Here is a 26775-nt window from a genome sequence, read left to right on the forward strand (position 1 = left end):
TGGTTTCATTCCTAGCCCTTCACCTTACCTTCACTGGATCTTACATGCAAATGCAGTGACTCACCGTTTCTTGCTCAGTGCTGCCTTAAACCCTCCGTGTCAGGTGAAAAAAGTCCTCAGCATCCACTCACAGTCTTTCCCTCAGATCCTTTTTGTCTGGGAAGATCCCCCAACAGTTGTATTCCTTTCTCAGATTCATTTCAGAAGGGTCGCTGTTCCCTTTGGCTCTGCAAAGGCCCCCCCCTCAAGTTGGGCTCCAATTATTGTTCTATCTGGGTCCCCCAGGCTGTCCAAAGAGGATCAGTGACTTTGCTCTCTTCTTCCTTGTCCCCTCCGCCTTCCATTATGTATCTCAGGATGATTTGTCAACCAAATCTGGCTTATTGCAGACTTGAATAACTCTGGAAAACTACCTGTTTGACACCTTTCTATTTAGATGAAAATAACCACATAAATACAAATGTACAAAACAGTTTGGAGAGGGACATGCTTCTTCCTGAGGATCAGTGAAAATCGGATCGATGCATTTCTCTCTGAGATCTGCAAGGTGTGAATAGATAACTGTATAGTAATGTTCATGGTAGCCTTACTGCCTTACACATGGCTTGGTTAAACATGGGCTTATAGCAATTCCATGGCGATCTTTCTACCAAGCAGTGGCTTTCAGATTGTGACTCAAGGGCCAATGCTCGGAGTTGGGAAATGTAAGGGGAACCCAAACAGGGGGAGCTCTTCACCAGGCCCACATCACTCAGGTTTCTATGGTTATTTGTTTATTCACTGGCCTAGTCTGTTCAGGCTGCTACAACAAAAATACCACAAACTGAGTGGTATATTTATACACAACAATATTTATTTCTCCAAGATCAAGGTACTGACAGATTCAGTGTCTGGTGAGGCTTTGCATCCTGGTTCATAGAGGGCAGTTTTTGCTGTAACCTCACATGGAGGAAGGAAAAAGGACCCTCCTTTTTAAAGGCACTACTCCCATTCATGGGGTGTCTGCCTTCATGACCTAATCACCTCGCAAAAGGCCCACCTCCTAGTACCATCAGCTTGGGGATTAAGATTTCAACACATGAATTTGAGGGGGGCATAAGCATTCAATCCATTGCATTCAACTCAATCATTACTTATGAAGAACCATTGTGCTCTGGTATGCATTCAGTGCCAGGTTATAACTGAACAAGAAAGATCCCTGATATTGCAAAATTTTCAGTCTCCTAGGAGACAAAAAAAAAAAACAACAATGGACAGTTAAAAGATGATGTGGTAGCATTGTCATGGGAGAAGTGGCGGGTGTTATGATATGCCTAACTAGACTGAGGGTGAGCTGGGCAGGGAGGACATTCTAGAGGAAGTGATAAATTAGTTGTGGTTTGAATAACAAATGGGAGTTAGTCAGGCAAAATGGACAAGCTGAGGAAGAGGTTTCCAGCTGCCAACCCTCCAGTATGTAGCAATGCCCAGAAGCAAGTGAGCAAGACGATTGTAGCTTCAGATAACTGGAGTATTACATGCAAGTTGGGAGAATCCAGAGATGATGGTGGACCACTGCATGTGTGAAATCATAAAGGGTCTTGCCTGCATGTGAATAGCTTTGATTTCACCTGCTTTCGAGTTTTATGCAGAAAAACAGACTTCCTGGTTATATTTGCATATGAGGAAGATCCTTCATCTGCCAAGTGGAGATTGAAGAATGCAGGAGTAAAGAAAAGAAGCTCAATCACAATGGAGCTGCATAAACCAGGCAGGAGGTGAGCTAGGAAACAGGCAGCAGGGCTGGAGAGCAGCTTAGAGATCAGCAACTGTTCCAGACAATACTTGGTGTTAGTTGCCCTCCACATATTGGAGGAAAGATTCTACTGGGGAATAAAGCATAGTTTTATTTGTGAGGATACCCACAAGATCAATCCATGACAAAGAATCTGGCTTTCAAATTCTGTCTGGGGCTCATGAAAAAAACCAGAAGATCTGGCAGTCCTAGACCTATACTCCTGATCAAACTCATGGTACCTCAGCCAACTTTCCAGAACCAGTGCAATTCATTAATATCCTTTTCTCAGCTCTGTCTCATTAGGCCTATTTGATTTTCAGCAAACTGGTCAGGTTTGCACTGGCTAGAGTTTGTTTCTAATGGCTTTTATTGTCAATCCACGGTGAATACCCTTCTTGGGTTGCCTGGGGTCTTTCTTAATCTACTGCTCCCTTCACATCCATGCTGTGACAGCAGGGGACAAAGACCGCCATCTGAGAGCTGGGGATGCTGATGAGCAACTCAGAAGTGGGGCTGGGGGGTAGGAGGAGGTGTGACAAGCAGGCACACTGGACTCAGGGTTGCTCCTTGGGGTGGCTGAAACAGTGCTTCCTATGCCTAGCACATGGTATGTCTGAAAGAATTAAGAATCTCTGGAGAACATATAATCACATACCACCGTTTGTCTTTCTTTTGGCCCAACCACCATGATAACAGTCTGGAGGACAGCACAAACGGGCTGCGGTGGGGCAGAGGGAGGGAGTTGGAAAACAGAGTAGTAGCCAGTTTATTTCTAAGCATTTGCAGCTGTCAGCTTGTTTGGGGAATTTTTTTTTCTCTTTTTTTAGGCAGAGGAACAAAGTCCTGCTACACGGGATTGTTTTTCTTGGCATGACGAACAGATACTTTCTTGAGGAACGTACTGAGATAACACAAAACATCTGCTAAGAGGAATCAATCCTTATAGCTGAATTTTCATCAGCATCAGCAAGAACATGAAGCTTCTCTCTCCCTCCCTCTCTCCCTGTATGTGTATATATATACACACAGAGATATATATACAGAGATATACAGATACATATAATATATTTTATAGAAAGATAGATCAGGAGTCAGGAGAATGGATGGGGATGAAGGGACAAGAAAATAGGAGGAGGATATCTATTATTAAGAAACATCTGGGGCGTTTATGCGTTTTGTTTTGTTTCATTTTGTTTTGCCTTGTGATCCGATTGCATCTTGTTTTGCAAGTATTTTGGAAATGGTGTGTTCTCAGCCACGCTGCCAGAAGAGGTATGTTTTCGTTTTCCATGTGTGTGGGATGTTGTTTTTATTCGTGAACTATTGAGAAAGTGTTTTTTTGACTTGTAGAGGGATCTTCACATCCCTCTTATTACTGGACTCTAAAGACGGAAGGGACAGCACAAAAGCTCTCAGACATGAGTAACAGTTTGAAGGAGAAATGTGGGCACTTCTGGTTGTTATTGACATTCCATCAGGGGTCCCAAAGGATTGGCCAGGACATCAGATTTCATCATGTGTCCTTTGGAAGCTCCTTGGAGAGCTCACATGGTATTCCTATTTCTTCCAAGTACACTTCCCAAGAAGAGTTTATCCTTTGGCGAGGAGGCAGCTTCACCGGTCCTGTTTCATTTGCCCTCCTGCCCCGCTGTCTTGGCATTGATTCAGAAGAGCTGTCTTCCTAGCATTGGTAACATCTGCTGCCATTCGCCAGATGCCTTCTGTGTGCCTGCTGGCACTGTGCTACTCATTCAGTCCTCACAGTCTCAGGAAGAGCTAGGTATTATTATCCCCATTCCTCAGACAAGGAAACTGAGGCTTTTGGAAGTTAGCAAAGCTGCTTAAGGGCAAGCAGCACAGAAGTCCCACAGCTGGAATCACCAGTGGGATTGAGGCCAGAGCCAGGCGCTTCACCAGTGTCCTAAACCCCCAGTGACACACATTTGGGAAAGTGAAAGCCAAACTACCCTTTCCGCCTTGTCTTCTAACAAGTTTTGTTTCCCCATTCATGTCCGTTGTATTAGGGTGAGATGAAAGGAGCTTAGAACCTTGCAAAGCTTCCTGGCAGAATGGAAAGAGCATAGGCTCTGAGACAGACAGACATGAATTCAGATCCTTCTTCGTCACAAACTTGCTCTGTAAAGCTCAGACCTGTCCCTTCGGCTCTCTGAGCTGTTCTTTCAGGGCATGCACATGACACAGGAGCTCAATTCTCATTCAAACAGTCAGCAAGTATTTATTCCATGCCCACCCTGCTCCAGGTGCCAAGCCACCAAGGAGACGTCATCTGTGAGGAGGCTGGACAGCATCCCTGCCCTCACAGAGTGGCCAGTCTAGAGCAGGTAACAGACCTGAAGCAGGGATTCCCACAGATAAGTGTGGAATTACCATGTGTGATCTGTGCAGGAAAATTTCAGGAGCAGCATAGCAGAAACCGGAGAAGCTCAGTCTGGGGATAATGGGAGGCGCTGAGCCAAGCTCTGAAGAAAGAAGAGGCATTAACCAGGTGCTCAGTAAAGGGGGATATCTGCCAGTTGTTTGCAGAACTTGAGGCGTTTGGGAGCAGTTCTCTGGTATCCCCGGAGACAACCTTTTGGTTCTCACTCTTCAGACCACCAAAGCCCAGGTTCAGCCCAGCACTAATCACAGACCAGAGTCCCATTCCCAAGTGTTGGCCTTTTTCTTCAGAAGAAAAGGGAAAATGATGAAAATAGGAATGATTAACAGCCAGGTCAGAACACACCCCTCCACCCCGCAATCTCCTGGACCTTTGTCAACCAAAGCATTCCTGCATATTCTAAGGGACTTGTTCCTTTTTTGGCCTCCGTAACAAGATTAAATAAGTAACACAAGCCATTTAGGCTACTTATTTTCTTTCAGAGGTGCCTGAAAAGGAAGGATTGAATGAGATGTTTGAGGGCTTAGTGGAAGGGAGGGGCAAGAGGGAAAGAGGAGGAAAGAAAAATGGATTGAAGTGCAGAAATTACCGGAATTTTTATTAAATTTTCTTGGGGAGAAAGGAGATTTACTAAGTCAGAGATAAAAGGCAAATCTGCATGGGGCCCCAGAGAAATTATTATGTTTCATACTCAATTTAGCTCTCACACTGAATGTGGCTTGGAGATCAGAAAGTTGTGGTTAGACACATTCATAAACTCAGCAGGGCTCTGCCAGATGCGTGTTCCTGACTGAGTACCGAGGCTTCCTGCGCAACAGAGACAGGGCTGCAGGGCTGTCTCATCAGGACTTCGGGAGAGACTCCAGGCCTGCACTCTCCTCACCCTCCACCCTTACCCTGGCACCCTGTCCTGCTTCTGCCTCAGCCTGATTGCCCAGAAACTCTCATCTTGCTTTGAGTCTAACTGGTGGGTAGACTTCTGCTAGAAACTTGTATTAGTGATCGGTTTGGATTCTGGCCTCTGCTCAGGCATGTTGCTCGGCTCACTCCAAAACCTGAGCTCAGCCAGACCTGTTTCAGGTTCATTAACTCCATTTCAGTACTGATCCATTTGCAGAGAGTAAGCTACACCTCCTGACCCAAGACCACCCAGGCCCAGGGTTATCCGTGGACACCTGGATGTCCATCCCCTCTCTGTGGAGCACTAGTCTGAACACACTTTTTCAATGTGGGCCAACGTCTTGGAGTCTGAAATTTCTCAGCTGTTAATCTGAGTCACAGGTGGTAGTTCAGGGTGGGATAGAGAAATGGCTAGAGTTCTGAGACTCAATTAGTGATTGCAAATCACTTAGAGATCTTGTGATCAAGAGTTGTTTTCTATATCATCAGTACAGACACATATCTAACAGTTTGGGATTATCGCTGATGGTTTATCTGGATTATTATAAGGCTAGTCAAAATTTAACTCCAAAACCTTAAGATATTCAGACTATTTCAGGTAAGATTGCTGGTTAATATTGTCTGGCATTAACTTTCTAATTGAGTACAGTGACTGAAAATTAACTTTCACCACCTGAGACAAAAAATAAAAGATTGAAAAGAGAAGAAGGAAGGTTTCAATGGTAAAAAGAAAGTTTCCGATCTTTTCCTTTCCACACCCTGGGCTGGATCACAGTGTTCCTCATTGCAAAGTTTTCTCTTCTCCCCAAAAGCAATATGCAGCTTTCCATGCTAGGACTGCATATATCAAGAGTCTGGCAAAAAGCTATCCTTTCTGCTGCGGACTTTTTTTTTTTTTTGCCTCCTGCAAACAGGAGATGATAGATTCACATCTTGACTAAATATGACCACTGCTGTTTTCTGATTCAATTTTGATTGATGAAGTATTCCATGCCTTGCCTGTACCAGGTGCTTTCAAAGGTGGAATCAAAGTATAACACAGTCCCTTTGTTCAGAGAACGTGCAGCAGTATAAGACATAAGTTTGAGAAACTAGTAGAAAATAATGCAAGGTAGATTGTACTCCAGGGGTTGTTTAGTACCTGCCACTGTAAGTTCTTTGCAAGTTCAGAATTGATGTATTAATGTCCAGACTCCCATCCTGAAAATAAAGAGGCGGGAGGAATTTAATCCCAAAGTGTGTTACAAAGACCATGTGGTCAATGGGATACCAAAACTAACAATTCACAATAGAATACTCACTATCTGCAAGGCAGTAAGCTAAATCTTTTAGATGCTTATGTATTTAATCCGCACACAACCTAAGCTACAAATAACGTTAATATAGCCCTGTTTTCTTTCGGGATGAGGAAACTGAGGCTTAGAGACACTAAGTCATCTGCATATGACTACACTGTGAATAAGTGGTAAAACCAGAAATGAAGCCTGGGAATTCTGATTACAGACTGTTTTAAATTGGTAGCTATTATGAGCAAAGGGAAATCCAGAGTTAAAGAGGACTGTTTGTTACAGAGGTACTCAGATCCTTTACTATGCTTGGGTACGTTGTAAACCTCTGTGAAAGCAGCATTTTTGCCAATGTATTTGGCCTCAGAATCCTCTCCTTTTAGCCAAGGATCTCTCAAGATGAGTGATTTTTAAAATACATAATGGGGAATACTGAAGTGGAGGGTCTGTCGTATCATATGTGCTACGAGGCAGAAGGAGGGCATTGGTTATGGTCCTGATGTTGGGTCAGTTGTGCCATGTAGACCACAGGTTGCACTTTGCTCAGACCCAGCCATGCACAGCTCCCCAGGTCTGGGCTGCCGCTGTAGCTCGCCAAGTGTCCATTTGAGGTGATCCAGTTGCCTTTCTTCTTCCAGCTGCTGAACTGGATTCTTTTAAAACAAATGTTTTTTGAGCCCCTTCCACAAGCAAGCTAAGTGCAGTTCATAAAATGGTGTTCTTAGCTGGACAAGATAGCTCACACCTATAAACCCAGCACTTTGGGATGCTGAAGTGGGAGGACTGCTTGAGCCCATGAGTTTGAGACCCCCCCCCTGCCCCCCACAGGCAACAGAGCGAGACCTTGTCTCTGCAAAAACATTTTCAAAAGTTAGGCAGGCATGGCGGCATGTGCCTTAATTCGCAGCTACTCGGAAGGCTGAGGCAGGAGGATTGCTTGGGCTGCAGTGAGCTGTGAGCTGTGATTGTGACACTGCACTCCAAGCTGGGTGACAGTAAAACCCTGTCCTTAAAAAATGAATAAATAAAAATAAAATGGTGTTCTTGTTCCTCACCTTCCTTGACACCATAGAACCTGTAAAATGCTAAAGAAAGAAAGTGTTTTGAAGCCAAATTTCTATCTCCTTTTACCTGCGTGGCCTGGGGCAAATGCTCTAACTGAACTAACCCTCAGTTTCCATTTTTTAAAAACCTGAAATAATTCCACTACTCAGGGTATCACCGGGATTAAGTGACATTGCACACACACCGATCAGCTCTCATTTAGAATTCTCTTTTCTTTTAGTTATTTAGTGGGGATTGGACACTTCCTTGAAGTACCATGAAGAAAGAAAACCATTTCATATCAATCAGTTTTCATGAACTGGCTCTCTGGGGCCTGCCAGGAAAGGGAGTGTGTCAGCAGGCTGCATCTTGTTCTATCTTGCTGCCATGAGGCCAGTTACACAGAATGAGACAGTTCCAGAGTCTGCAGAAGAGGTGGACATCTGGGTCTCTCCATCTGAAGGGACAACCTCTTCCAGTCCCACCCTCTGAAGAAGGTTTATTTAAAACACACACACATACATCTGAATATCTGTAAGGCAGAAGAGAAAAGGGTGAAAATAGCTTACAAACTATAGAATTGGTCCCTGAGCCATCAATAAATAGATGAATTTTTCAAATGCATGTAGCTTTCCTGTTCTTTGCCCCACACTCTGTGAGCTGGATTTTGTCTCTGGCTCAGCAGTGAGGTTTCCTAGGCTCCCGAGTGCTCCCAGCCTCTGGAGTTGGCCTGGGGTGACTGCAGTGCATGCTGAGCATGTCTTGACTTGAACCATTTGCAGCTTTTGCTTTTGAAGAATTACTTGCAAGGGAGGGAATGGTGGAAGAGTGGAGCCTGACATAGCAGCCAGAGCCACAAGATTCTGAGCCTGGGGTCCCACCTACCCGAGGAGGTTGGGTGGGAAATAACGAAAGTAGAACTTGCTCCCAAAGTTCCTATTAAGTACCAAGCACAGTCCGGATACTATTATAAAAACAGTACAAAGTAAATTTGTTTATCAGTTTTATAATAAAGTTGAGTGATGAAGACTCAACTAAAGATCTAGTTTAAAATCCTAGCCCTACTACTTACTAGTTACAGAGGTCAACTTGCCCACAGTCGTACAGCTGGAAGGGGAGCAGAGTAGGAATTTAAAATCCTAGCCCTACTACTTATTAGCTATGTAAGCAAGTTAGCCTATGTAGCTAATAAGTAGTGGGGCTAAGATTTTAAACTTAGTCTTCCAAATTCCCAAACCAACTACTCTAAAGCCATAGCCCAAAATGGATACACAAGAGGAAAGCCCCCTTCAAGGCCCAGAGACAAAGTCAGAGACCAGGTATGGAAGGGAAGGCACAGCCAAGATTTCCAAGCTGAGCAGAGGCAGAGATGGGGGGAACAAAGCAGCATGGAGACCATCTAAAGGGGGGCCAGCAATTGCCGTGAGCATCCTCAGTGTGTCCAAGACTTTGCCTCATCTGTAGTCAGTGTGGAGGGTATGGGGCCTGGTTATAAGGGCCACACAGATAAACCGGTGCAGCTGAAAGTCCTTGTGTCCCCCACTTTGGGATTTTAGAGTCAGGCTGACTTGGTTCAAATCCCAGCCCTACCACTTTTTAGCAACCAGAATTCATGCCGCAGAGCCTCAGGGCTATTTATCTATGAAACATTAACAGGAATAATAAAACCTATTCCACAGATAGATTACGAAGATAACATATGTCAACCTCCTGGCATTGTCACCAGGTGGGATACAGGACTCCCCTCGTGAAGGGAACATACCTATCTTAGAGGGAATTCCATCACTTCTGGGACTCAGGCTTCAAAGACTCCAGACCCTCCCCCAGCATGGCAGCAGCAGTTCTGCAGGCCCTATCTCCACGGAGAATGCAGCCCATAAACTCTGCATGCGGCTGCCCTCCACCTTCTCCTCGGCTCTACCTCGTCCTCAACCCCAAATCCCAGCATCTGTTGCCCAGGCAGTCAGCTGCCAAGCTATGCCAGAGCCTCTCCCTGGGTTCATTTGATAAGTTGCCACTTTGTTGTGAAGAAAAGCCCACATCAGTGCTGGGACCCGAGGGAGGCAGATCTTGTCACTGCTGCCTGCCAGACATGTTCTGTCTCATCCTGCCCTGGGGTCCCAGGTGATCCCATTACAGTGTCTCACCAGACAGCTGCCACTAGCTTTCTGTGGAGTAAAGGACAGCAAAACTCCAGGCTTCCTCAGGACTTGGGGGCATGCCCTGTGCACAGCTCTACAATTTTGCTGAAAGGCTAGCAGTCATTTTTACCTTCCTTTCCTTGACAAGGGTAATACTTTTCCTTATAACAACAGACCCTACCTTGCAGAGAGAAGGGAGGACATTATCATTTGATAAGCTCTCACTATGTTCTAGACACTGTAGGAAGATCTTAATACCCTCCCAGCCATGTCAGGAAGACCTTATTATCACCATTCTTTTATAGATGAGAAACCAAACGTCAAATACCTTGCCCACAGTCATACAGCTGGAAGGGGAGCTGAGTAGGAATTCGAACAATGTCTGTTTAGCTTAGGAACCCATCACAACGTGTCGCCATTTAAGGAAAGTGTAAATAACAAGATAGCGTAAGCAGCCTTTGAAGGACGTGGGCTTTCGATCCTGCAATTTGTTGCTTTGACGGAGCTGGGTGTAGTCATCAGACAGGAAATCTGAGTGACTCCGCTGACCACTCACCCTTCTGGTGTTATGAAAGACAAGACCTCCTCCCAATTCTTACCTTCCTCAAAGAGACGAAGGGAGAATCTGTGTGATCGATCTATGATCTGTGAAAGTTATTGAATTTGCCCACCTCAGAAACAGTATATCTCAGGAAAACCTTTGCAAACTGGTAGGTTGCAAAGTACCAGTATAACTTAGAGGGGTGTTTTATTTTGACTCATGGCACTTTTTAAAACTTCAAATTAATTGCTAATGTTTAAAAAATGCAGCAGGTCCACATAGAACTCCAAATTTCTGAATTATGTTGAAAAATTAGAAGCTCTAACAACACTGGGCCTCCCTCCCTATATGGCCAGTGTTGGCTGCAGTCATAGCAATTGCCTCCTTTGATGGGGAGGTAGAAGGTGCTTTCTAGTTTGCTAACACCACCTGCACCCCCATTCCCTATGACTTCTGTGACAGGGGGTGCCAGTCTCCTTGTAGCATTGCCCTCAGACAGTTTTCTGGTATTAGGGGAAAGAAGAAAAGGATCTTTCCCGTCATGGTTTCATTCCTTCTCCTTTTTTTCTTCTCTAGGTGTTCCCTTTCCAAAGAACTTTCTTCAGATCTGCAAGAAGATCCTGTGCCGCCTTTTCCGGGTCTTTGTCCACGTCTACATTCACCACTTCGACCGGGTCATCGTGATGGGTGCAGAGGCCCATGTCAACACTTGCTACAAGCACTTCTATTACTTTGTCACAGAGATGAACCTCATAGACCGCAAGGAGCTAGAGCCTTTGGTAAGTGGCACCATGCAATAATAGTACCCAAGTCACCACAGGAGCTCAGCCATTTGTCATAGCGCATTGTCAATCCCTGAAAAATGCTCACTGATGGCTAGCTATTAGCCAGAAGGCTGCAGAAGTGGATGGGGTTTAGTGGTCAGCCAACAGCCAGGAGATGCCAAAATGTCCACTGACACCAAATAAGTGTCCGAGATTGCTCTGCAAGAGGTGGCAGAATGTGGTGGGAATATAATAGTTTGGATCAAAGGGAGTAGCTTTAATTCGCAGCTCCAAAGTCATTCTTCCACTTATAGAATTCCTTAAATGGGCATCTTTGATATGTTATCTCTCACTCTGTTGATCAAAGATGATCAGAAACATTTCTTCAGTCAGCAAACAAATCTTTAGCACCTACTACAGCTAGTACTCGACTTACGACCACGATTGGTTCTGACAGACCGGTCGTAACATGATTTGGTCATAAGTTGAGTAGGCTATATGTACAGTACTATGATACAATGTTATAAAAATCTTTAAGTCATATTTTATCATAATTTTCTTTCATTATTGTTATATATCATAATTTTCTTTGTTCACTTTATGCCATTTGTATCATCTCTACACCATTTTGTTTCTTATTTTTACATTCGTCAGGTTTAAGTAAAACACTGCATTACCAGTACAACTGGTTTAATATTTGCAAAACACACATAATTACAAAATACAGGTGCATACAAAAATACAAAATACAGGTGTAAAAAATACCATAGGAAACATTTTCCCAATTGCAAAACATATCAAAATATATAAACATGTACGAAACATTTTATTGGCCGTTTTTGAATTTGACCTTCCATCCAAATATATAGCGATTTCTCCATTTCGTGGATGGGCCCGCTTCGTTGCTTTGTTATAACTGTTGATCGCATGGGTGCAGAACCTTTCACAGCTTTACCAATTATTTCTTTATCTTTCAAAATCATCGACACAGTCGAGTGTGATAACTTCGTATCACGTGCGATCACATTCACTTTCTTTCCTCCTTCGTACTGCTTAATTACCTTCATTTTCGTGTCGAGATCGATGGCCTTTCTTTCCTTCTTGGCAGGCTGGCGTAGACAAAGACAATTTCCTCTTGGTAGATATCTTGGGAGGGGTTTCATGAATAATATCCAAGACACAAAACACAAATTGCTGTACCGAGTCTGGGATAGCAGTTGAAATGGTGCACGCAGAGATGGTAGTGCTGCCGGAAGCTGGTCCGCATTGTCGTACGCCCAGCGGGGCAACGTTTGCGCTGCCAGACGTGGAGCAGTCGTGGCTAGCGATTGTGGTCGTAAAGTCGAATGGTCGTAAGTTGCATAGGTCGTAAGTCGATCAATACCTGTATGTGCACACAGTCAGATAAAACTGCCTTTGAGCTGCTTTTACTCCAGAGGCAGTGATGGAAGTTAAGCCCTAAGTAAGAATACAGTTTTGTGGGGACTTTGCTTTTTACACTGAGTTTTCTGTGATGCAATTTCAATGAGATGTATTAGAATAGAGAATATTTGATCTGATTAAATCCTTAGTGTTACTGTTTAGATGAATTAGGACTACTTTCATTTTCTTCATAAGCTGTCTTTCCAGTGGCACTCAGTCTGTGCTTCAGAAGGCAAGGACCCCTAAAAACCTCATCACCTTTTGCAACCTGCAGCATCTCACTGTGGATGCTTTCATTTCATCTGAGTTTATTTGAATGACCAGAGTACTAGGGCCAGCTGTCCTCTTTTGCCACCCTGTATCCCTTTATCTTTATGTACCTATTTTAAAACACAGGTTTTATTATTTTTAGTTTTTCTTTAAGACGGGGTCTCACTCTGTCTCCCAGTCTGGAGTGCAATGGCGAGATCATAGCTCACCCTCAACTCCTGGGTTTAAGCAGCCCTCCCACCTTGGCCTCCCATGTAGCTGGGACTACAGGCTGGCATGGCCTCTTTTTTTTTTTTTTTTTTTTTAAAGAGGTGGCCTCTCACTATGTTGTGCAGGCTTGTATCAAGCTCCTGGCCTCAAACACTTCACTGTTGGTCTCCCAAAGTGCTGGGATTACAGCATGAGCCACCACGCCTGGCCAGGTTCTACTATTATCTAGGTATGGTAAAGCTAACAGATCAGATGACTGTCATCAAAAAGAAAATATGTTATACTCACACATCCCAAGAGAAAGAGCCATGCCACACCACAAGTGAGCATGTGGGAAAGTACCAGGGCTAGTCAGGAGACAGAGGGAACAGAGAAAGCATGGGCAAGAACCTTCAATGTGGTTTTCATGGGAAGGAACAGGCTAGACAGGGTAAGCAGGTTTAGGGTTGGCAAATTTGAATAATCTCCAGAGCCTAGGAGTTATCCTAATTATCTGGTACTTGGCCCTAGGGTGGTTAGTGTGAGACCCTGATGGTGGAGGTATTTGGGGTGCAGGCTCTGCAGGATTGGTTTGTATTGGTTGTTGTGTAAACAGCTTGAGGGCAAATTGTGTACCATCACTAAGAATTGGCTAGCTGTGGGAGGGACAGTCCCTCCCGGGTCAACAAGGCCCCTTTGATGTTAGAGAATCAAAATGCAAAAAAAAAAAGATGTTTAATACAGTACAGTACCTGTACCTGGCAAAGAAGATGGTGAATTTCACGTATCCTCTTTAGTGTTTTTCACCTGGAAATTTATCGTGCTATGAAACTATATGGCAAATATATATATATGTACCTATCTTTTTTTTTTTGCATTACTCAATAGTCCTGGAACAAAGCAAGACTTTTTGTTTTTTTTCCTTGAGATGGAATCTGACTCTGTCACCAGGCTGGAGTGCAGTGGCAAAATCTCAGCTCACTGCAACCTCTGCCTCCCAGGTTCAAGTGATTCTTCTGCCTCAGCCTCCTGAGTAGATGGGACTACAGACACCATCACGCCCAGCTAATTTTTGTATTTTTCGTAGAGACAGGGTTTCGCCATGTTGGCCAGGATGGTCTCTATCTCCAGACCTCGTGATCTACCTGCCTTGGCCTCCCAAAGTGCTGGGATTATAGGCATGAGCTACCACACTCGGCCAAAAGCAAGACTTTTTGGAGTACACTTGAGATGCCTCACATCTTTACTTAAAGAAGAGCTCATTTTCTTCATTTTCTTTTACAAGAGCTTTCTAGAATGCTCTCAGGGGCAGGAACTGAGTTGTCTCTGAATGCAGTTGGACAAATAGTATGGAAAGAAGCTATAATTCATTGACGGCTGCATTTTATAAAGGCTGTTTTAGGTAAGCAGCCACTACAGGAAGATAAGGTTGTGCAAACAGCTCAAGAGAGTTAAGACTGGAAACTGTTGATAAAGCCAATTTCAGAAAATATCAAGGATAGAGGAAAGGTAGACAAGGGCAATGTAAATGAACGGCAATCTCCTAGATGGTTTCAGTTCAGTTCTCTTCTGTGGCCATGTTCAGGTAGATGGAAAATACCTTCTCCAAAGGCCTACAAGAAGGAAGAGGCTGTGGGAGCACTCACACTTTCAGTTTCACTGAGCTAAGGGATCAGAAACACCAGGAAAGAGCTGAAAGTCAGTTTCTCCTTTATGCCTAGAAGCATAAAGACAACATTGTAGGATAAAGCTGAGTGTCAGTTATCAAGTAGAGAAAGGCTTTCTTTGCCATCAGAAAACTCAGTTATTTTCTATAATTGAAGGAAGGGCTCCAAGGCAGTGCCAGGAACTAAAGTCTCGGAGTCACAGAATGGCCTCAAAGAAGTCAGTATCCCAGACAAGGGCCTCTTTGGGGGCCTGGGAGAAAAACTTTGATTAGGTTAACCAGAAATTTTCTAACAGTGTAAGTGAGCAAGAAAGGTACCAGGATTTATGTCCCCAGAAGTTTATATTTCTTTAAATCTTGCTGGCAAGAGTATACTTCCTACATTTATGTGTTAATTATAATTACAGGGAAGTTCATGCTTATAAATATTCATACTTTTTAAATGCTTAGTTGCCTGAACTTATATATTTGTTTTATACTAATCAAAACCTATAAAGGAACAGAAATAGATATTAAGAATGTTTCTGAGGCAAATCATATAATGTCAGGTTCTGGACATTTAGCACATGCAGTGTCCGTTAAGAGCAGATTGTTTATGGCTTGTGGATTGCTATTGCTGAAATGACCATTTCAACAGTTGACAGCACCAGGACACCTAACTGCTAATATTGTTGCAATGCACATACTCCCATCAGGCATAGCATCTCCAGTCAACACATTTTTATTTGATTTGCATATATTTATACTTTACACATGCAACTCAAGTTGCTCAGATATTCTATGTACATAAAAAATTTATGCTCTCAAGAAATTTACAATACAGTCTGAAAAATATAATAAATGTCACCCATTTTTGGCCCTGAAAAGATGAGGAAGGAGTCAGGCATTTGGCTTCACATTCTAGTTGTACATTCTTTAGAATCTAACATAGCTGGGGCCAGAAGGGCAGCATTTGTCCAGCCAGTTTCCCTTAGAACATCGGCATTCCCAGAGTTCCCACGCCACCGGTGGGACATAGTTGGTATCATGCCTTGGGATTCCGCAGTATGGAACGCAGAGACCCCGCCCCCGTCACTGCCTCATGTTTCCCTCCACCATGCACAGCCACACATCTCTGTTTGCTGTTGTCCAACGTGCACTGAGTATCTACCACACAGGTTGTGTTGAGGATCCATCCAGCACCCTACTGGGGTAGGAGAGTCAGTATCATACAGTGGCTAAAAAAAGTCTTAGACTCTGTGGCTTCCAATCCTGGACCCTCCATTTACTAACTTGCAACCTTGAGCAAGATATATGGCTTTTCAAAGCTTCATTTTCCTCGTTCATAGAACGGGTATGATAATAACAGTTATAAAAATTAAATGGGTTAGTCGTGGTAAGTGCTTAAGAAATGTTAGCTGAGTGAGATAATTAATGATGGTACAGTAGCTGGCCTGTAGGTAGTGGAAGTTTCTGAATTCTCCCTTCCCTAGCTCCCATGACCCCTTTCTGTCTTAGTGATTGATTCCTAGGTAGACTTCTAGCAGATGTAGTTAATTGTATTTGTACTGGCTGCTCTCATGGGATTATCAACTCGTTGAGGGCTAGGAATATAAAGGACATATTCCTGCCTTGCTTAGGGTACCTAGTACCTAATCAATGTTTAATGTATTTTTGAATTGGGGAGAGTGCTTTAAGGATGATGCACCTCCATTCAAAGGGATTACACACTGGTCACTCTCAATACACCTGTCATCTCAGAATGTGCCTGCAGACCTCCACTTACCCATTTCCATGTTGGAAATAATGCTTCATCCTATCAGATTAACAATAGAGATTGAAAGCAAAATAAGGTGGAGAGCAGGGATACATCATCAGCTTTGGGCCTCAGAGAGAAAGACAAGGCCTCAATTCTCAGTCACTCTCTGTTCCAAATTCCAGATAGATCACCCAGGAAATCTTGAATCCTCTCAGACTGCTTTTGTGCCCTGGTGTGTCAGGTAAAGGGTAACCAACCCTCCCTGTTTTAGCAGTGAAATTCTCATGTCCTGGAAAAACCCTTGGTCTCTGTCAAACTAGGACGGTTGGTCACCCAGGCCTCTGAATGGGAATACAGTTTGGAATTCAGAAGCTGGGAAGAGGTCACCCTGGCTAGCCTGGTGAAGGCCAGCACTCCATCCACACAGAGCTTGCCTCTTGGCTCCCATTGGGACCTGCTGTTCAGCTGCTGTAGCCGGCAGCCTGGGAACCCCGGGAAGCACTTGCCATCTTACTTGGTCTCCAGCAAGGAGGGGGAGCCTGGCACACTGACACAGACACAGACATGACATAACTATAACGTCCATTGCTCATGTAAATGCAACAGCTGAAGATAACTTGAACTCAAGCAACTTCACTGTTGGAGGAAACAGCCCAAATGATGCTGGTAATCAGAAAATGGGCCAGGCCCTGATTGAATGAGCAGGCTGCTGTTGGCCCTTGGCTGCCAGGGAGTCAAATGACAGAATTAGGCTAATCAGAATTATCTTTAGCAAGCACAAATAGCCTGCAGTGTTTTGTTGGCCTTTCACTGAAAACAAAAGCAGACTGGGAGAGGGCTGTTAGCAATGCCATAGTTGTGAATGGAGAGCTGATTAGGGCAGTGGAGGGGAGAGATTTGTGAGGTGGGGAGGACAGACAGTAGGGGACTTGTTCATCCTAATGCACCTGCTGACCCCTAGGTGACCTTGGTCCAGGACCTTCCCATTCTCTCTCCAAGGCTTCATTTTCTTGTTTCTAACAATGAAGGTGATTATACCATCACCCACCTTGTAGAGATGCTGCAGTGGAACCAAAGTTTAGCACAGGGCTGTTCTGTTACCTTATAGCAGGCTGCTTGGACCATAGGGGTTTCTCAGAAGGAGTCCACATACACACACACCTGCATCAGAATCTCCTGGAGGAAATATTTTATAAGTGCATTCTTGGGCCTCACCCCAGATACACTAAATCGGAATTATTAAGATTAGTGCCTAGTACCAGGCACCCTCAGTCTGCATTTCAAACTTTAATGTGCATATGCATCACCAGGGGATCTTGCTGGAATGCAAATTCTGATGCAGTACATCTGGAGACTCGAGAATGTTCATTTTGCTCCCACATGATATTGATGCTGTTGGTTCCCAGACCACACTTTGAGGAGAAACAACCTAGATGACAATTACCCTCAAATTTGAAAGTTACCGTTTTTAGCACTTCATCTCTTCTCTAGGATTGGGGGTTAGCTCAGTGGGGTGGGAAGGTAAAGCAAAAAAAAAAAAAAAAGAAAGAAAAGAAAAATCTAAAGATCAGTGTTTACCAAGAGAGCTCCTCAAAATACCAGTCCCGAGTGATGGTCAGTGAAAACAGACTTCCTTCTGTGGCCAATCAAATGAATTTACAAAATACAACATCATCTGCGCCCTTGAAGATGTACAGTGCACAATAGCACGTCAAAGGCTTTGAGAAGGTATCCAGTAAAGAAATTTGTTCAATTTTGTGTAACCCACCCCTACTGGGCTTTTTTGTTATTACTCATTGATATCTTAGAGATATACTGATCTGTGATGTGATATGTCTCTAGATTTTGTATATTTTCCTCATGCCTCCACCCTGGCCCCTAACCACACAGCCACCACTGTCTCACGGAGAGGGATGGAAAAGGGAAGTGAAACTCCACGTGGGAGGGCTTCACACACACACATAAGAAATGCAGTCCTGTTCACTGTTGTTCCTCATCCTCCCCACATCATTGTGTGACAGACACCCCATCGTGGAATTCTTACCATGAGCATGACACACAAGCATTTTCAAGAAATAGTAACTTCATTTCTTCAGTCCAAGGTAATCTATTAATTCCTCTTTACATATATTATTTCATCTCCTCACACTTATTACTTTTTTTTTTTTTTTGAGACAGGGTCTCACTCTGTCACCCAGGCTGGTGTGATCATGACTCTCTGCATCCTCCAGCCTCCTGGGCTCAGGTGAACCTCCCACCTCAGCCTCCTAAGTAGCTGGGGCTACAGGCACATCATCACACCTGGCTAATTTTTTAACTTTTTGTAGAGACAGGGTCTCACTGTGTTTCCCAGGCTGATCTAGAACTCCTGGGCTTGAGTGATCCTCTTCCCTCGGCCTCCCAAGGTGCTATGACTACAGACGGTGCACAGCCACACTTGTTACTATTCTTTCCAGCAGATGTGATGGGCAGTTTCTCAACATCTGAACCACATTCCTCTCCATCCCTCATCACTGCCATTTTGTCACACCAAAGTGCATGCCCCACCCCCAATGTGTGAGTGCCTCTTGGCTAATAATAGAGATTTATGGGTAGGCTTCACCACCAAAACCATCCTTTAAAAATGTGTGCTTTTTAGAACAATTTGAGGACCAAAGATTTGGAAAGCCTTGTCTCATAAAGGCCCAGCCACAAGCCTATCCAGGCCCCAGCATATACTGACCTTGCGTTGCCCTAAGAGGCAGCCAGGCCACACCTACACTTCCCTCAGAGCTGCTTGGGTGAGTGCAGTAGCCAAGGATGGCCTGCAATGATAAGATCAAGTCAGGACTGTGAAACGAAGCAGAACCTCTTGCATGAGCCAGAGCTACTCCCTAAAATAGCCAGCAATGAAGAGCCATTGTGGGGCTTCTGAAAGGACCCTTTCTTCTGAAACATCATCTGTACAGAGGCCTCTGGGTTGCTTCTTGTCAGGCGGATTCTTTGGCTTTCAGCCAGATGGCTTGTTCATGGACACAGCCATTGTGGAAGAGCTGCAGCCTGTGAAGCTGACAGTTTGGGCTTTACAGTGGCATTTCCACTTACATTACCACATGAGTTACCACATAGGGCAAGAGAGGTAATGGCTCTGAGCCTCAGTTTCCCCATCTGTGAGAGAGATCATCCCTAGAATTCTCCCAGCTTAACCTACTGAGATTATGATCTTTGGCATGGTATGTCAGCAGCCTCGTCATCTTTTATCCAAGACAGCCTTTTCTCTTTGCTTAGAGAGGCCTTCGTGGATTCAAACCCACCCTGGGTGTGCAGCAGAGGGGGTGTACCTGTTGCAGAGAGTAGCTGGAGTGTGCATTCATGGGGCTTTGCCAGTTTAGATGACAAGTATGTGTATATCCAAGGTGGCATAGACTGTTGCTGGTTGTTCGGGATAATGCAGAGGCTCAGAGATGAGGGGAGAGCCTGCCAGAGATCATTTTAGGAGACTTGCAGATGTATTCTAAAGTGTCAATGGGAAAAATAGCAAAGACATGTGACTATTTCCAATGAATTGCCTTATGCTGGGTAACTGAGGATGTGGCAAAAATAGCCACATGTCTCTGCCAGTCCTATTTATTCATCCCTTGTTGATGTCTAGAGAACTTTGCTTCTGGTTTATAAGATGTCGGGTGGTTAGTTTTTATTTTGGGGTTTCTCTTTGTTTTTAATTTCGTCAGGGATGAGATGTGGCCTCGTTTACTCTGGGGCCTAAAATATGATCAGTTACAGTTGAAGATGACTCCCGTAAGAAAACTGCCAGCATGTAATATTAAATAATAAAAGCAGGATTCAAAACTATACTGGAAAATCACTAATCGTATCTCCATAGATGATAATGGAAATAGAACAAAAAGTGTCGACGGTGGTTTTCTCTTCGTGTTATTATAGATAATTTTTTTTTTTTTTTTTTTTTTTTTAGTATCTACTTTTTGGGCCTTTTTAAGTTTCCTGTCTCAAACATGTTTCACTTTTATAATCAGAAAAATCAACCTTTTGCTTTAAAAGGCTTTTCCAACCACTTGTGACTATTTAGATTAAAATTAAATTAAAAATTAGTATCTTAGCTTTATTAGCCACATACTAAGTGCTCAAAAGCCACATGTGTCTTGTGGCTATTGTACTGGATATCACAGATACTGAACTTTTCATCATTGTGGGACATTCTCTCACACCACTGAGCCAGAGGCCCTACCTTCAAGAGCTACTTGTAATCCACTATTAACAACCACTCGCTCCACAAATAGCTGCCACATGTGTTCACATTGTCTCCCTGCTACCACATGAGGCATTTCCAGTTCATTGTTTAAGCCCCTGGTATGGTTGCTTCTTTTTGCTAAGCCACTTCTCTCCCACTTTACAGACAGGAATAAGTAAAACTCAGTACCTTCTGCTCTACATTTCTCCCTAGATTTCCCATCAGAACCTCCCTCTCAGGAAGCTGCTCAGCTTAGGGGAGCTGTTGGTCTGGGACACCAAATAGTAATTGTCCTTTTTATTTTTTTGGTGTTCTCCGCAGGGTTGGAAGTTGCTGCAGGATGTCAGTCACAGCAGGGATTAATTCATCTTCATGAACATTTATATGAAAATGAAAATAGTATGGCTTGATGCCCACATATAAGCCTGCCAAATTTTGGCTGCTATGTGTGGTCTAGACTAGTTTAAATTTCCCGGCCAGATAAGATTAGATTCTTTGGCTCCAAAAAATGTCAAGCAAGTATTAACTTGGGATTTGTATGAAGGAAGGTTTTATTTATTCAAACATAACACCATATCTTTTCCCACCACCCACCTGTCCCACTACAATAAAAACATGAAGGTAAGGCAGGTTACAGTCAGTCCCTACCCTAGGGACTTGTGTGGTCACTTGTGTGGTCTTAGGAGCACTTCTTCCTATGAAATAATTTTATACATAAAGGTCAGATATACAAACCACCAGCAAAGCCAGTTAAGCTATAATGTACCAGAGCATAATACTAATTAGTTTTAATTCTAAGATGTTGGTACTAATAGAGTCCTATTACATTGTGCAGAGTGTAACTGGACCAATAGACAAGAAGGGGAAAGAGATATCCAGATAGCTCCATAGGGAACTTCCCAGAGTTCTTTGAATGGGCCATGCCCTCTCACCTCCAGGCCATGGTATGTTCAAGTCCTTTGGCTTCCATGTCCTCAGCTTAAGTCCTGCTCATCCTGCAAATCTAGGCTTAATTGTCCCTTTTTCAGAGACAACTACCTTCCACTCAAAATGTTAAGTCCCTGCTAGCTACTTCCAGAATGCCCTGATTTCAGAGAGGGCAACCAAGATGGAAACCACTATGTATCTTCTACAGACTAGAGTCAGAAGTGATAACCCAACCCTCTTCCCATTTTCCATTCATTAGAATAGGAAGTCCAGCCCACACAAAAGGAAAGGGGAACTAAGGTCTATTTCTTTCTCTGTTTTTTGTTTTTTGTTTTTTTTTTTTTGAGACAGAGTCTTGCTCTGACACCCAGACTGGATTGCAGTGGCATGATATCAGCTCACTGCAACTTCTGCCTCCCTGGTTCAAGCAATTCTGCCTCAGCCTCCGGAGTAGCTAGAATGACACCCAGCTAATTTTTGTATTTTTAGTAGAGAAGGGGTTTCACCATGTTGGCCAGGCTGGTTGAAACTCCTGACCTCAAGTGATCTGCCGGCCTCAGCCTCCCAAAGTGCTGGGATTATAGGCATGAGCCACCACGCCCAGCCATATTTCTTGAAGAGAGAAATGTTAAATAATTTTTCAAAGTATTTTTAAACCACCACAGAGACCAACATTTTTAAACTGGTGAAGTTTTCTTTTGACCTCTGCGTTTCTCTTTCTTTTCCCATTTTCTACACCCTAAAGCACAAGTTGGCTACCTCTCCAAAGTGCTCATTGCTCAAGAAATCTGACTCTGTGAAAACTCCTATTTCTTCTTCCTCCCCTTCCTTGAAAGACCAATGTAGCCAACTGTATACATTTTCTCACTTCCCATTCAATTCATAGTAACTTGCCCTCCACCACTCCAGAAACCTGGTCTTTCTACTGAAGTACAGTTGTGAGTCACATAATGCTGGGAATACATTCTGAGAAATGTGTCTTTAGGCAACTTCATCATAATGCTAATGTCACAGAGTATACTTACACAAAAATAGATGCTATAGCCTACTACACACCTTGGCTACATGGTATATAGCCTATTGCTCCTAGGCTATAAACCTGTATCGTGTGTTACTGTTATGAATGCTGTAGGCAACTGTAACACAATGGTAAGTATTTGTGTATCTAAATGTAGAAAAGGTACAGTAAAAATACAGTATGAAAGATAAAAGATGGTCCACCTGCATAGGGCACTTGCCGTGAATGGAGTTTGTAGGACTAGAAGTTATTCTGGCTAAGTCAGTAAGCTTAGGTTTGCTTACTTTTACCCTGTACCTTCTCCCAGAAACCACCCTACACACAACACCTTGGCTAGACCTAATGGTGTTTTGCTGGCAGCAATCACCACCCTACTCAGAAGTCCATCCCCCAAGATGAACTTCAGAAGCCTGGCACCTCACCTGTGCTATAGCACCCATCATGCAAACACCAGGGCACTATGCTCCAGGCACGTGGCTGGGTGCTGAGGATACAGTGACAGGCCAGGCTTGGTTCTTGTTATATGTGCAGACATATGGATGGTCTTAATTTTCCCACTAGTAAAATAAGAAGACATAGCCAAGATCAGCAGTTACCAAGCTGTGGCCCTTGGCACACAGGTTTTGTAATTTGCTGGGGGAAGCTGGAACCCAGTGCAGTGGCCTTACCTAATCTGAGCTGCCACATCTCTCTTGTGAATGGTGTGTGTGTAGGGTTACATTAGAAGAAACGCTTTTTGCTGCTAAAATGAGTTTTAAATTCATTAGGATAGGTTTAGATTCCCTCCAGTTCTGGCACGTTGTGGATCCAGAATAACATAGATCGTCACTGACTTTCCTTTTACTTAGCTTATTTCTAATAGTATAATTTTACTTCTTTTATTTTATTTTGATATAGAGTCTCACTTTATTTCCCTAGTCTGGAGTGCAGTGGCATGATCTGGGCTCACTGCAACCTCCACCTCTCAAGCACGTCTCCCACCTTAGCCTCCAAAGCAGCTGAGACTACAGGTGCGAGCCACCACAACTGGCTAAGTTTTTGTATTTTTAGTAGAGATGGGATTTTACCATGATGGCCAGGCTGGTCTCGAACTTCCGACCTCAAATGATCTGATGACCTCGGCCTCCCAAAGTGTTGGGATTACAGGCATGAGCCACCATACCCAGCCTCTAATAGTATAATTTTAAAATATGAATTGGTGGTAGAGATTTATGTTCATGTCCTATTAAAATATTTTCACATAGAAGAACTTTAAATGGCCTGTAATAACTATATATATTTTTTCATTTGATTTGTTCAGCTTCAGAGGATGTAATAATAGGGAAGACTTTTAAGTAAAGCTCTGAGCCAACTTCTGTAGAAAATGTGTTTATGTATTACCTCATTCAATCTGCACACAATTCCGTGAGATAAATACTGTTTTTATCTTCATTATAAAGAGGAAGAAAATCAGACATGGAGGTGAAATAACTTGTCCAGTGTCATACGCCTCTGTGGAGCCAGGAGTTGAGCACATGCAGTGTGATTCCAAAACCCAGATACAGCCTTTCCTAGACCATTCTGGCTGCTATAAGAAAACACCTCTGGCTGGGTAATTTACAAACAACAGAGATGTATTGCTCACTGTTCTGGAGGCTGGGAAGTCCAACATCAAGGTGCTAGCAAATTTGGTATCTGATAAGGGCTTGCTCTCTGCCTCAAAGATGGCACTTTCTGACTGCATTCTCACATGGCAGAAGGGCAAGGAAGCCCCTTCAGGTCTCTCTTATCTGGACACTAATCCCATTTATGAGGGTGAGACCTTCAGGACTTAATCATTTCCCAAAAGGTTCCACCTCTTAATACTATTGCAATGGGCATTAGGTTCCAGCATGACTTTTGGAAGACACCAACATTCAAATTATAGCATAGTATCTCCTGAGGAAACGAACTTGAGTTGGATTTTTGCCCAGAGACGTACTTACTCAACTAGATTCTGATGATCTACACCAGCTAGATGATTTCCAAGGGCCTCCAGGTCCACGAGCCCAACTCTTTCCCTCTCAGTAGTGTATGGCTATGGGGTCATAGTCAAGTCACTTTAGATACCTGAGCTCATGAAATACACATAGTGCACATAGTTGAGAGACTCATGTGAAATAGCAGTAAGCAGCCGATCCTAGGTGCCGGTGTAGCTCAAAGCATAAGACCACTGCCCTCAAGGAGCTTAATGACTGTGGATCAGAAGATCCAAACCTAAAGTCAACAGAGCCAGCCAGGTAACCAATACCAATTAACAGACAAGTAGCAAGAAATAGGGAGCTGTGGGGGCAACCACCATGCAATTCCAGCTACTGGTTTCAGGAAGCCCAGTGCTTCCAGACCGAAAGAATTTGGAACTCTAGCATTTTAGGTGAATTCTCCAGAATTTTAAATGGTGGCAACTACTTAGGACAGTTCTTGTATCTTATTTTATCTTTAAATCTATAGGCCTAACAAACCCCGTCCGGGAGTACAGTTTGCTTAGGGACCGATCATCTGTTTGCAGTCATGCTTTATACTGGACTTATGGTGGGCAGGAGAGGTTCTGACCCATTACAACCTGGCAACACATCCACAATGCCCACATTTAGAGGGTAATTTTTAGTTTTCCCTTGTCCTGAAAGCCCACAACTTTCAAGCATATAAAGCGAAGTGTTTGAGTGTGGGATTGGGGGAAGCGTATGCAGGATTTCAGTGAAGACGACAAGACAGTGGTCATTTGATTGGGTTGATGTCAGCTTCACCCCATGCTGCTGCCTGCTGGATCACTGTTGCTGGCCTACAGTGACTATATTGCCGCAGGCACCAAGAGACAGAGCATGGCTGTTCCTTTGTCACTGGCTTCACTTGACACGACCAGTGTCATCGCCAGTTGGCATTTAGGTCGCTGACCCTGTCGCAGCCAGGCCAAGACTGTAAGCAGCTGTTGTTATTTTATGTGCCTTCTGCAAACAGTAGAGCCTTCAGAAAGTGCACTGCGCAGCACCTCTGCTCTGGGAAACGGGTGGGAAGGACCAGAGTGCTCACAGGACACGCAGAAGGCATTTCATCTTATGCATCTTTGGAAAACATTGGCAAATACACAAGAATCAAAAAAGTTATTAGGCCACATCCACATCCAGCTTTAATGTTACAACCTACTGATTGAAGAGGAAGACTTTTCATTAAGGTTGGCACTCTTGCCCATATCTAAGTTCCATTTTTATTTCAAGGTTTCTATTGTAGTTTCCACTTTCTTTGGAACTCACTCTTTCCCTGGTGGCTACGACAGCCTTTGTATGTATACTGCAGAGGAATCTTCATAGATGCTCAGCGGGTGTGGTTTTTCCCTTTGGTGTCACTGCTGTAAGATGTTGGAGTTATAATAGGTTCTCAGACATACTTACTCTATTTTGCTTTTGGTTGCTAGCGCAACGGTACTTGGCCTTTTGCATTAAAAGGAGGAGACTATTCTAAATGGAAGAATTCTCATTTGTATTTCTAATACTGACAGTGATAACAGAGGGAATTGAATTAGTTGGGCATGGATGGATGTTTTCCTGGAGACACATACACACAATCACCCACGTGAATGTGCACCAATGCTTGTTTTTCCCAATAAAGCTTCACATCTTTCAAAACTCCTTCTATGAGAATTTTTGTTTCGTTTCGCTAATGGACTTAGGCATAAAAATCTTCTTCCTTGAAGCTTTTGAATGTTTTCTCTAAAATGGATAGCTATGGTTTTTTTTCATTCTAATTTTTTTTATTGTGGCAAAATACACATAAGGAAATTTATGATCTTAACTTTTTTTGTTTTTGAGACAGAGTCTCACTCTGTCGCCAGGCTGGAGTGCAGTGGCATGATCTCAGCTCACTGCAACCTCCGCCTCCTGGGTTCAAGTGATTCTTTCTGCCTCAGCCTCCCAAGTAGCTGGGATTACAGGCATGTGCCAGCACCTCCAGCAAATTTTTGTATTTTTTAGTAGAGACGGGGTTTCACCATGTTGGCCAGAATGGTCTCGATCTTTTGACTACAAGATCTGCCTGCCTCGGCCTCCCAAAGTGCTGGGATTACAGGTGTGAGCCACTGCACCCGGCTGATCTTAACTATTTTAAGTGTACAGTTCAGTGGCATTAAATGCACTCACATTGTTGTGCAATCATTACCGTCCTCTAGCTTCACACTCTGTATCTTGGTATATGGCTTTTGTTTTTGTTGCTGTTTCCTCACATATGAATCAGGTCTTTAGGATTTGCATATGAGACCGGGATAGGGAACAAAAATTACGTGAAGTAAAAGGATATCTTGCTTTATTTGTCTTGAACTGAACCAGTGCTGCTACCAGTTTTTGAGGCATTACACAATTTCCCTCTTATGTTGAGAGCAAACCACAGTGTAACAACAGCAGCATATAATGCCCTGCATTGCTAAAAGCGCTAAAATTCCAGCCTCATAATAAAAG

At 43.6% G+C, this 26775-nt stretch overlaps 1 protein-coding gene across 2 annotated transcripts in view; it reads left to right on the forward strand.

Moving 5' to 3' along the window:
* The window catches only part of MOB3B (MOB kinase activator 3B), a 206350-nt gene that overhangs the window by 164509 nt on the left and 15066 nt on the right, over positions 1 to 26775 (forward strand). For both annotated transcript variants that reach the window (XM_032300004.1, XM_032300005.1), the window contains exon 3: positions 10664 to 10866. In XM_032300004.1, coding sequence (XP_032155895.1) covers positions 10664 to 10866 — 203 coding nt within the window. The remainder of the gene's footprint in view (positions 1 to 10663; positions 10867 to 26775) is intronic.

This window comes from Sapajus apella, unplaced genomic scaffold (genome assembly GCF_009761245.1).
Source record: "Sapajus apella isolate SASKATOON/1434 unplaced genomic scaffold, GSC_monkey_1.0 scaffold42, whole genome shotgun sequence".
Lineage (NCBI taxonomy): Eukaryota > Metazoa > Chordata > Mammalia > Primates > Cebidae > Sapajus > Sapajus apella.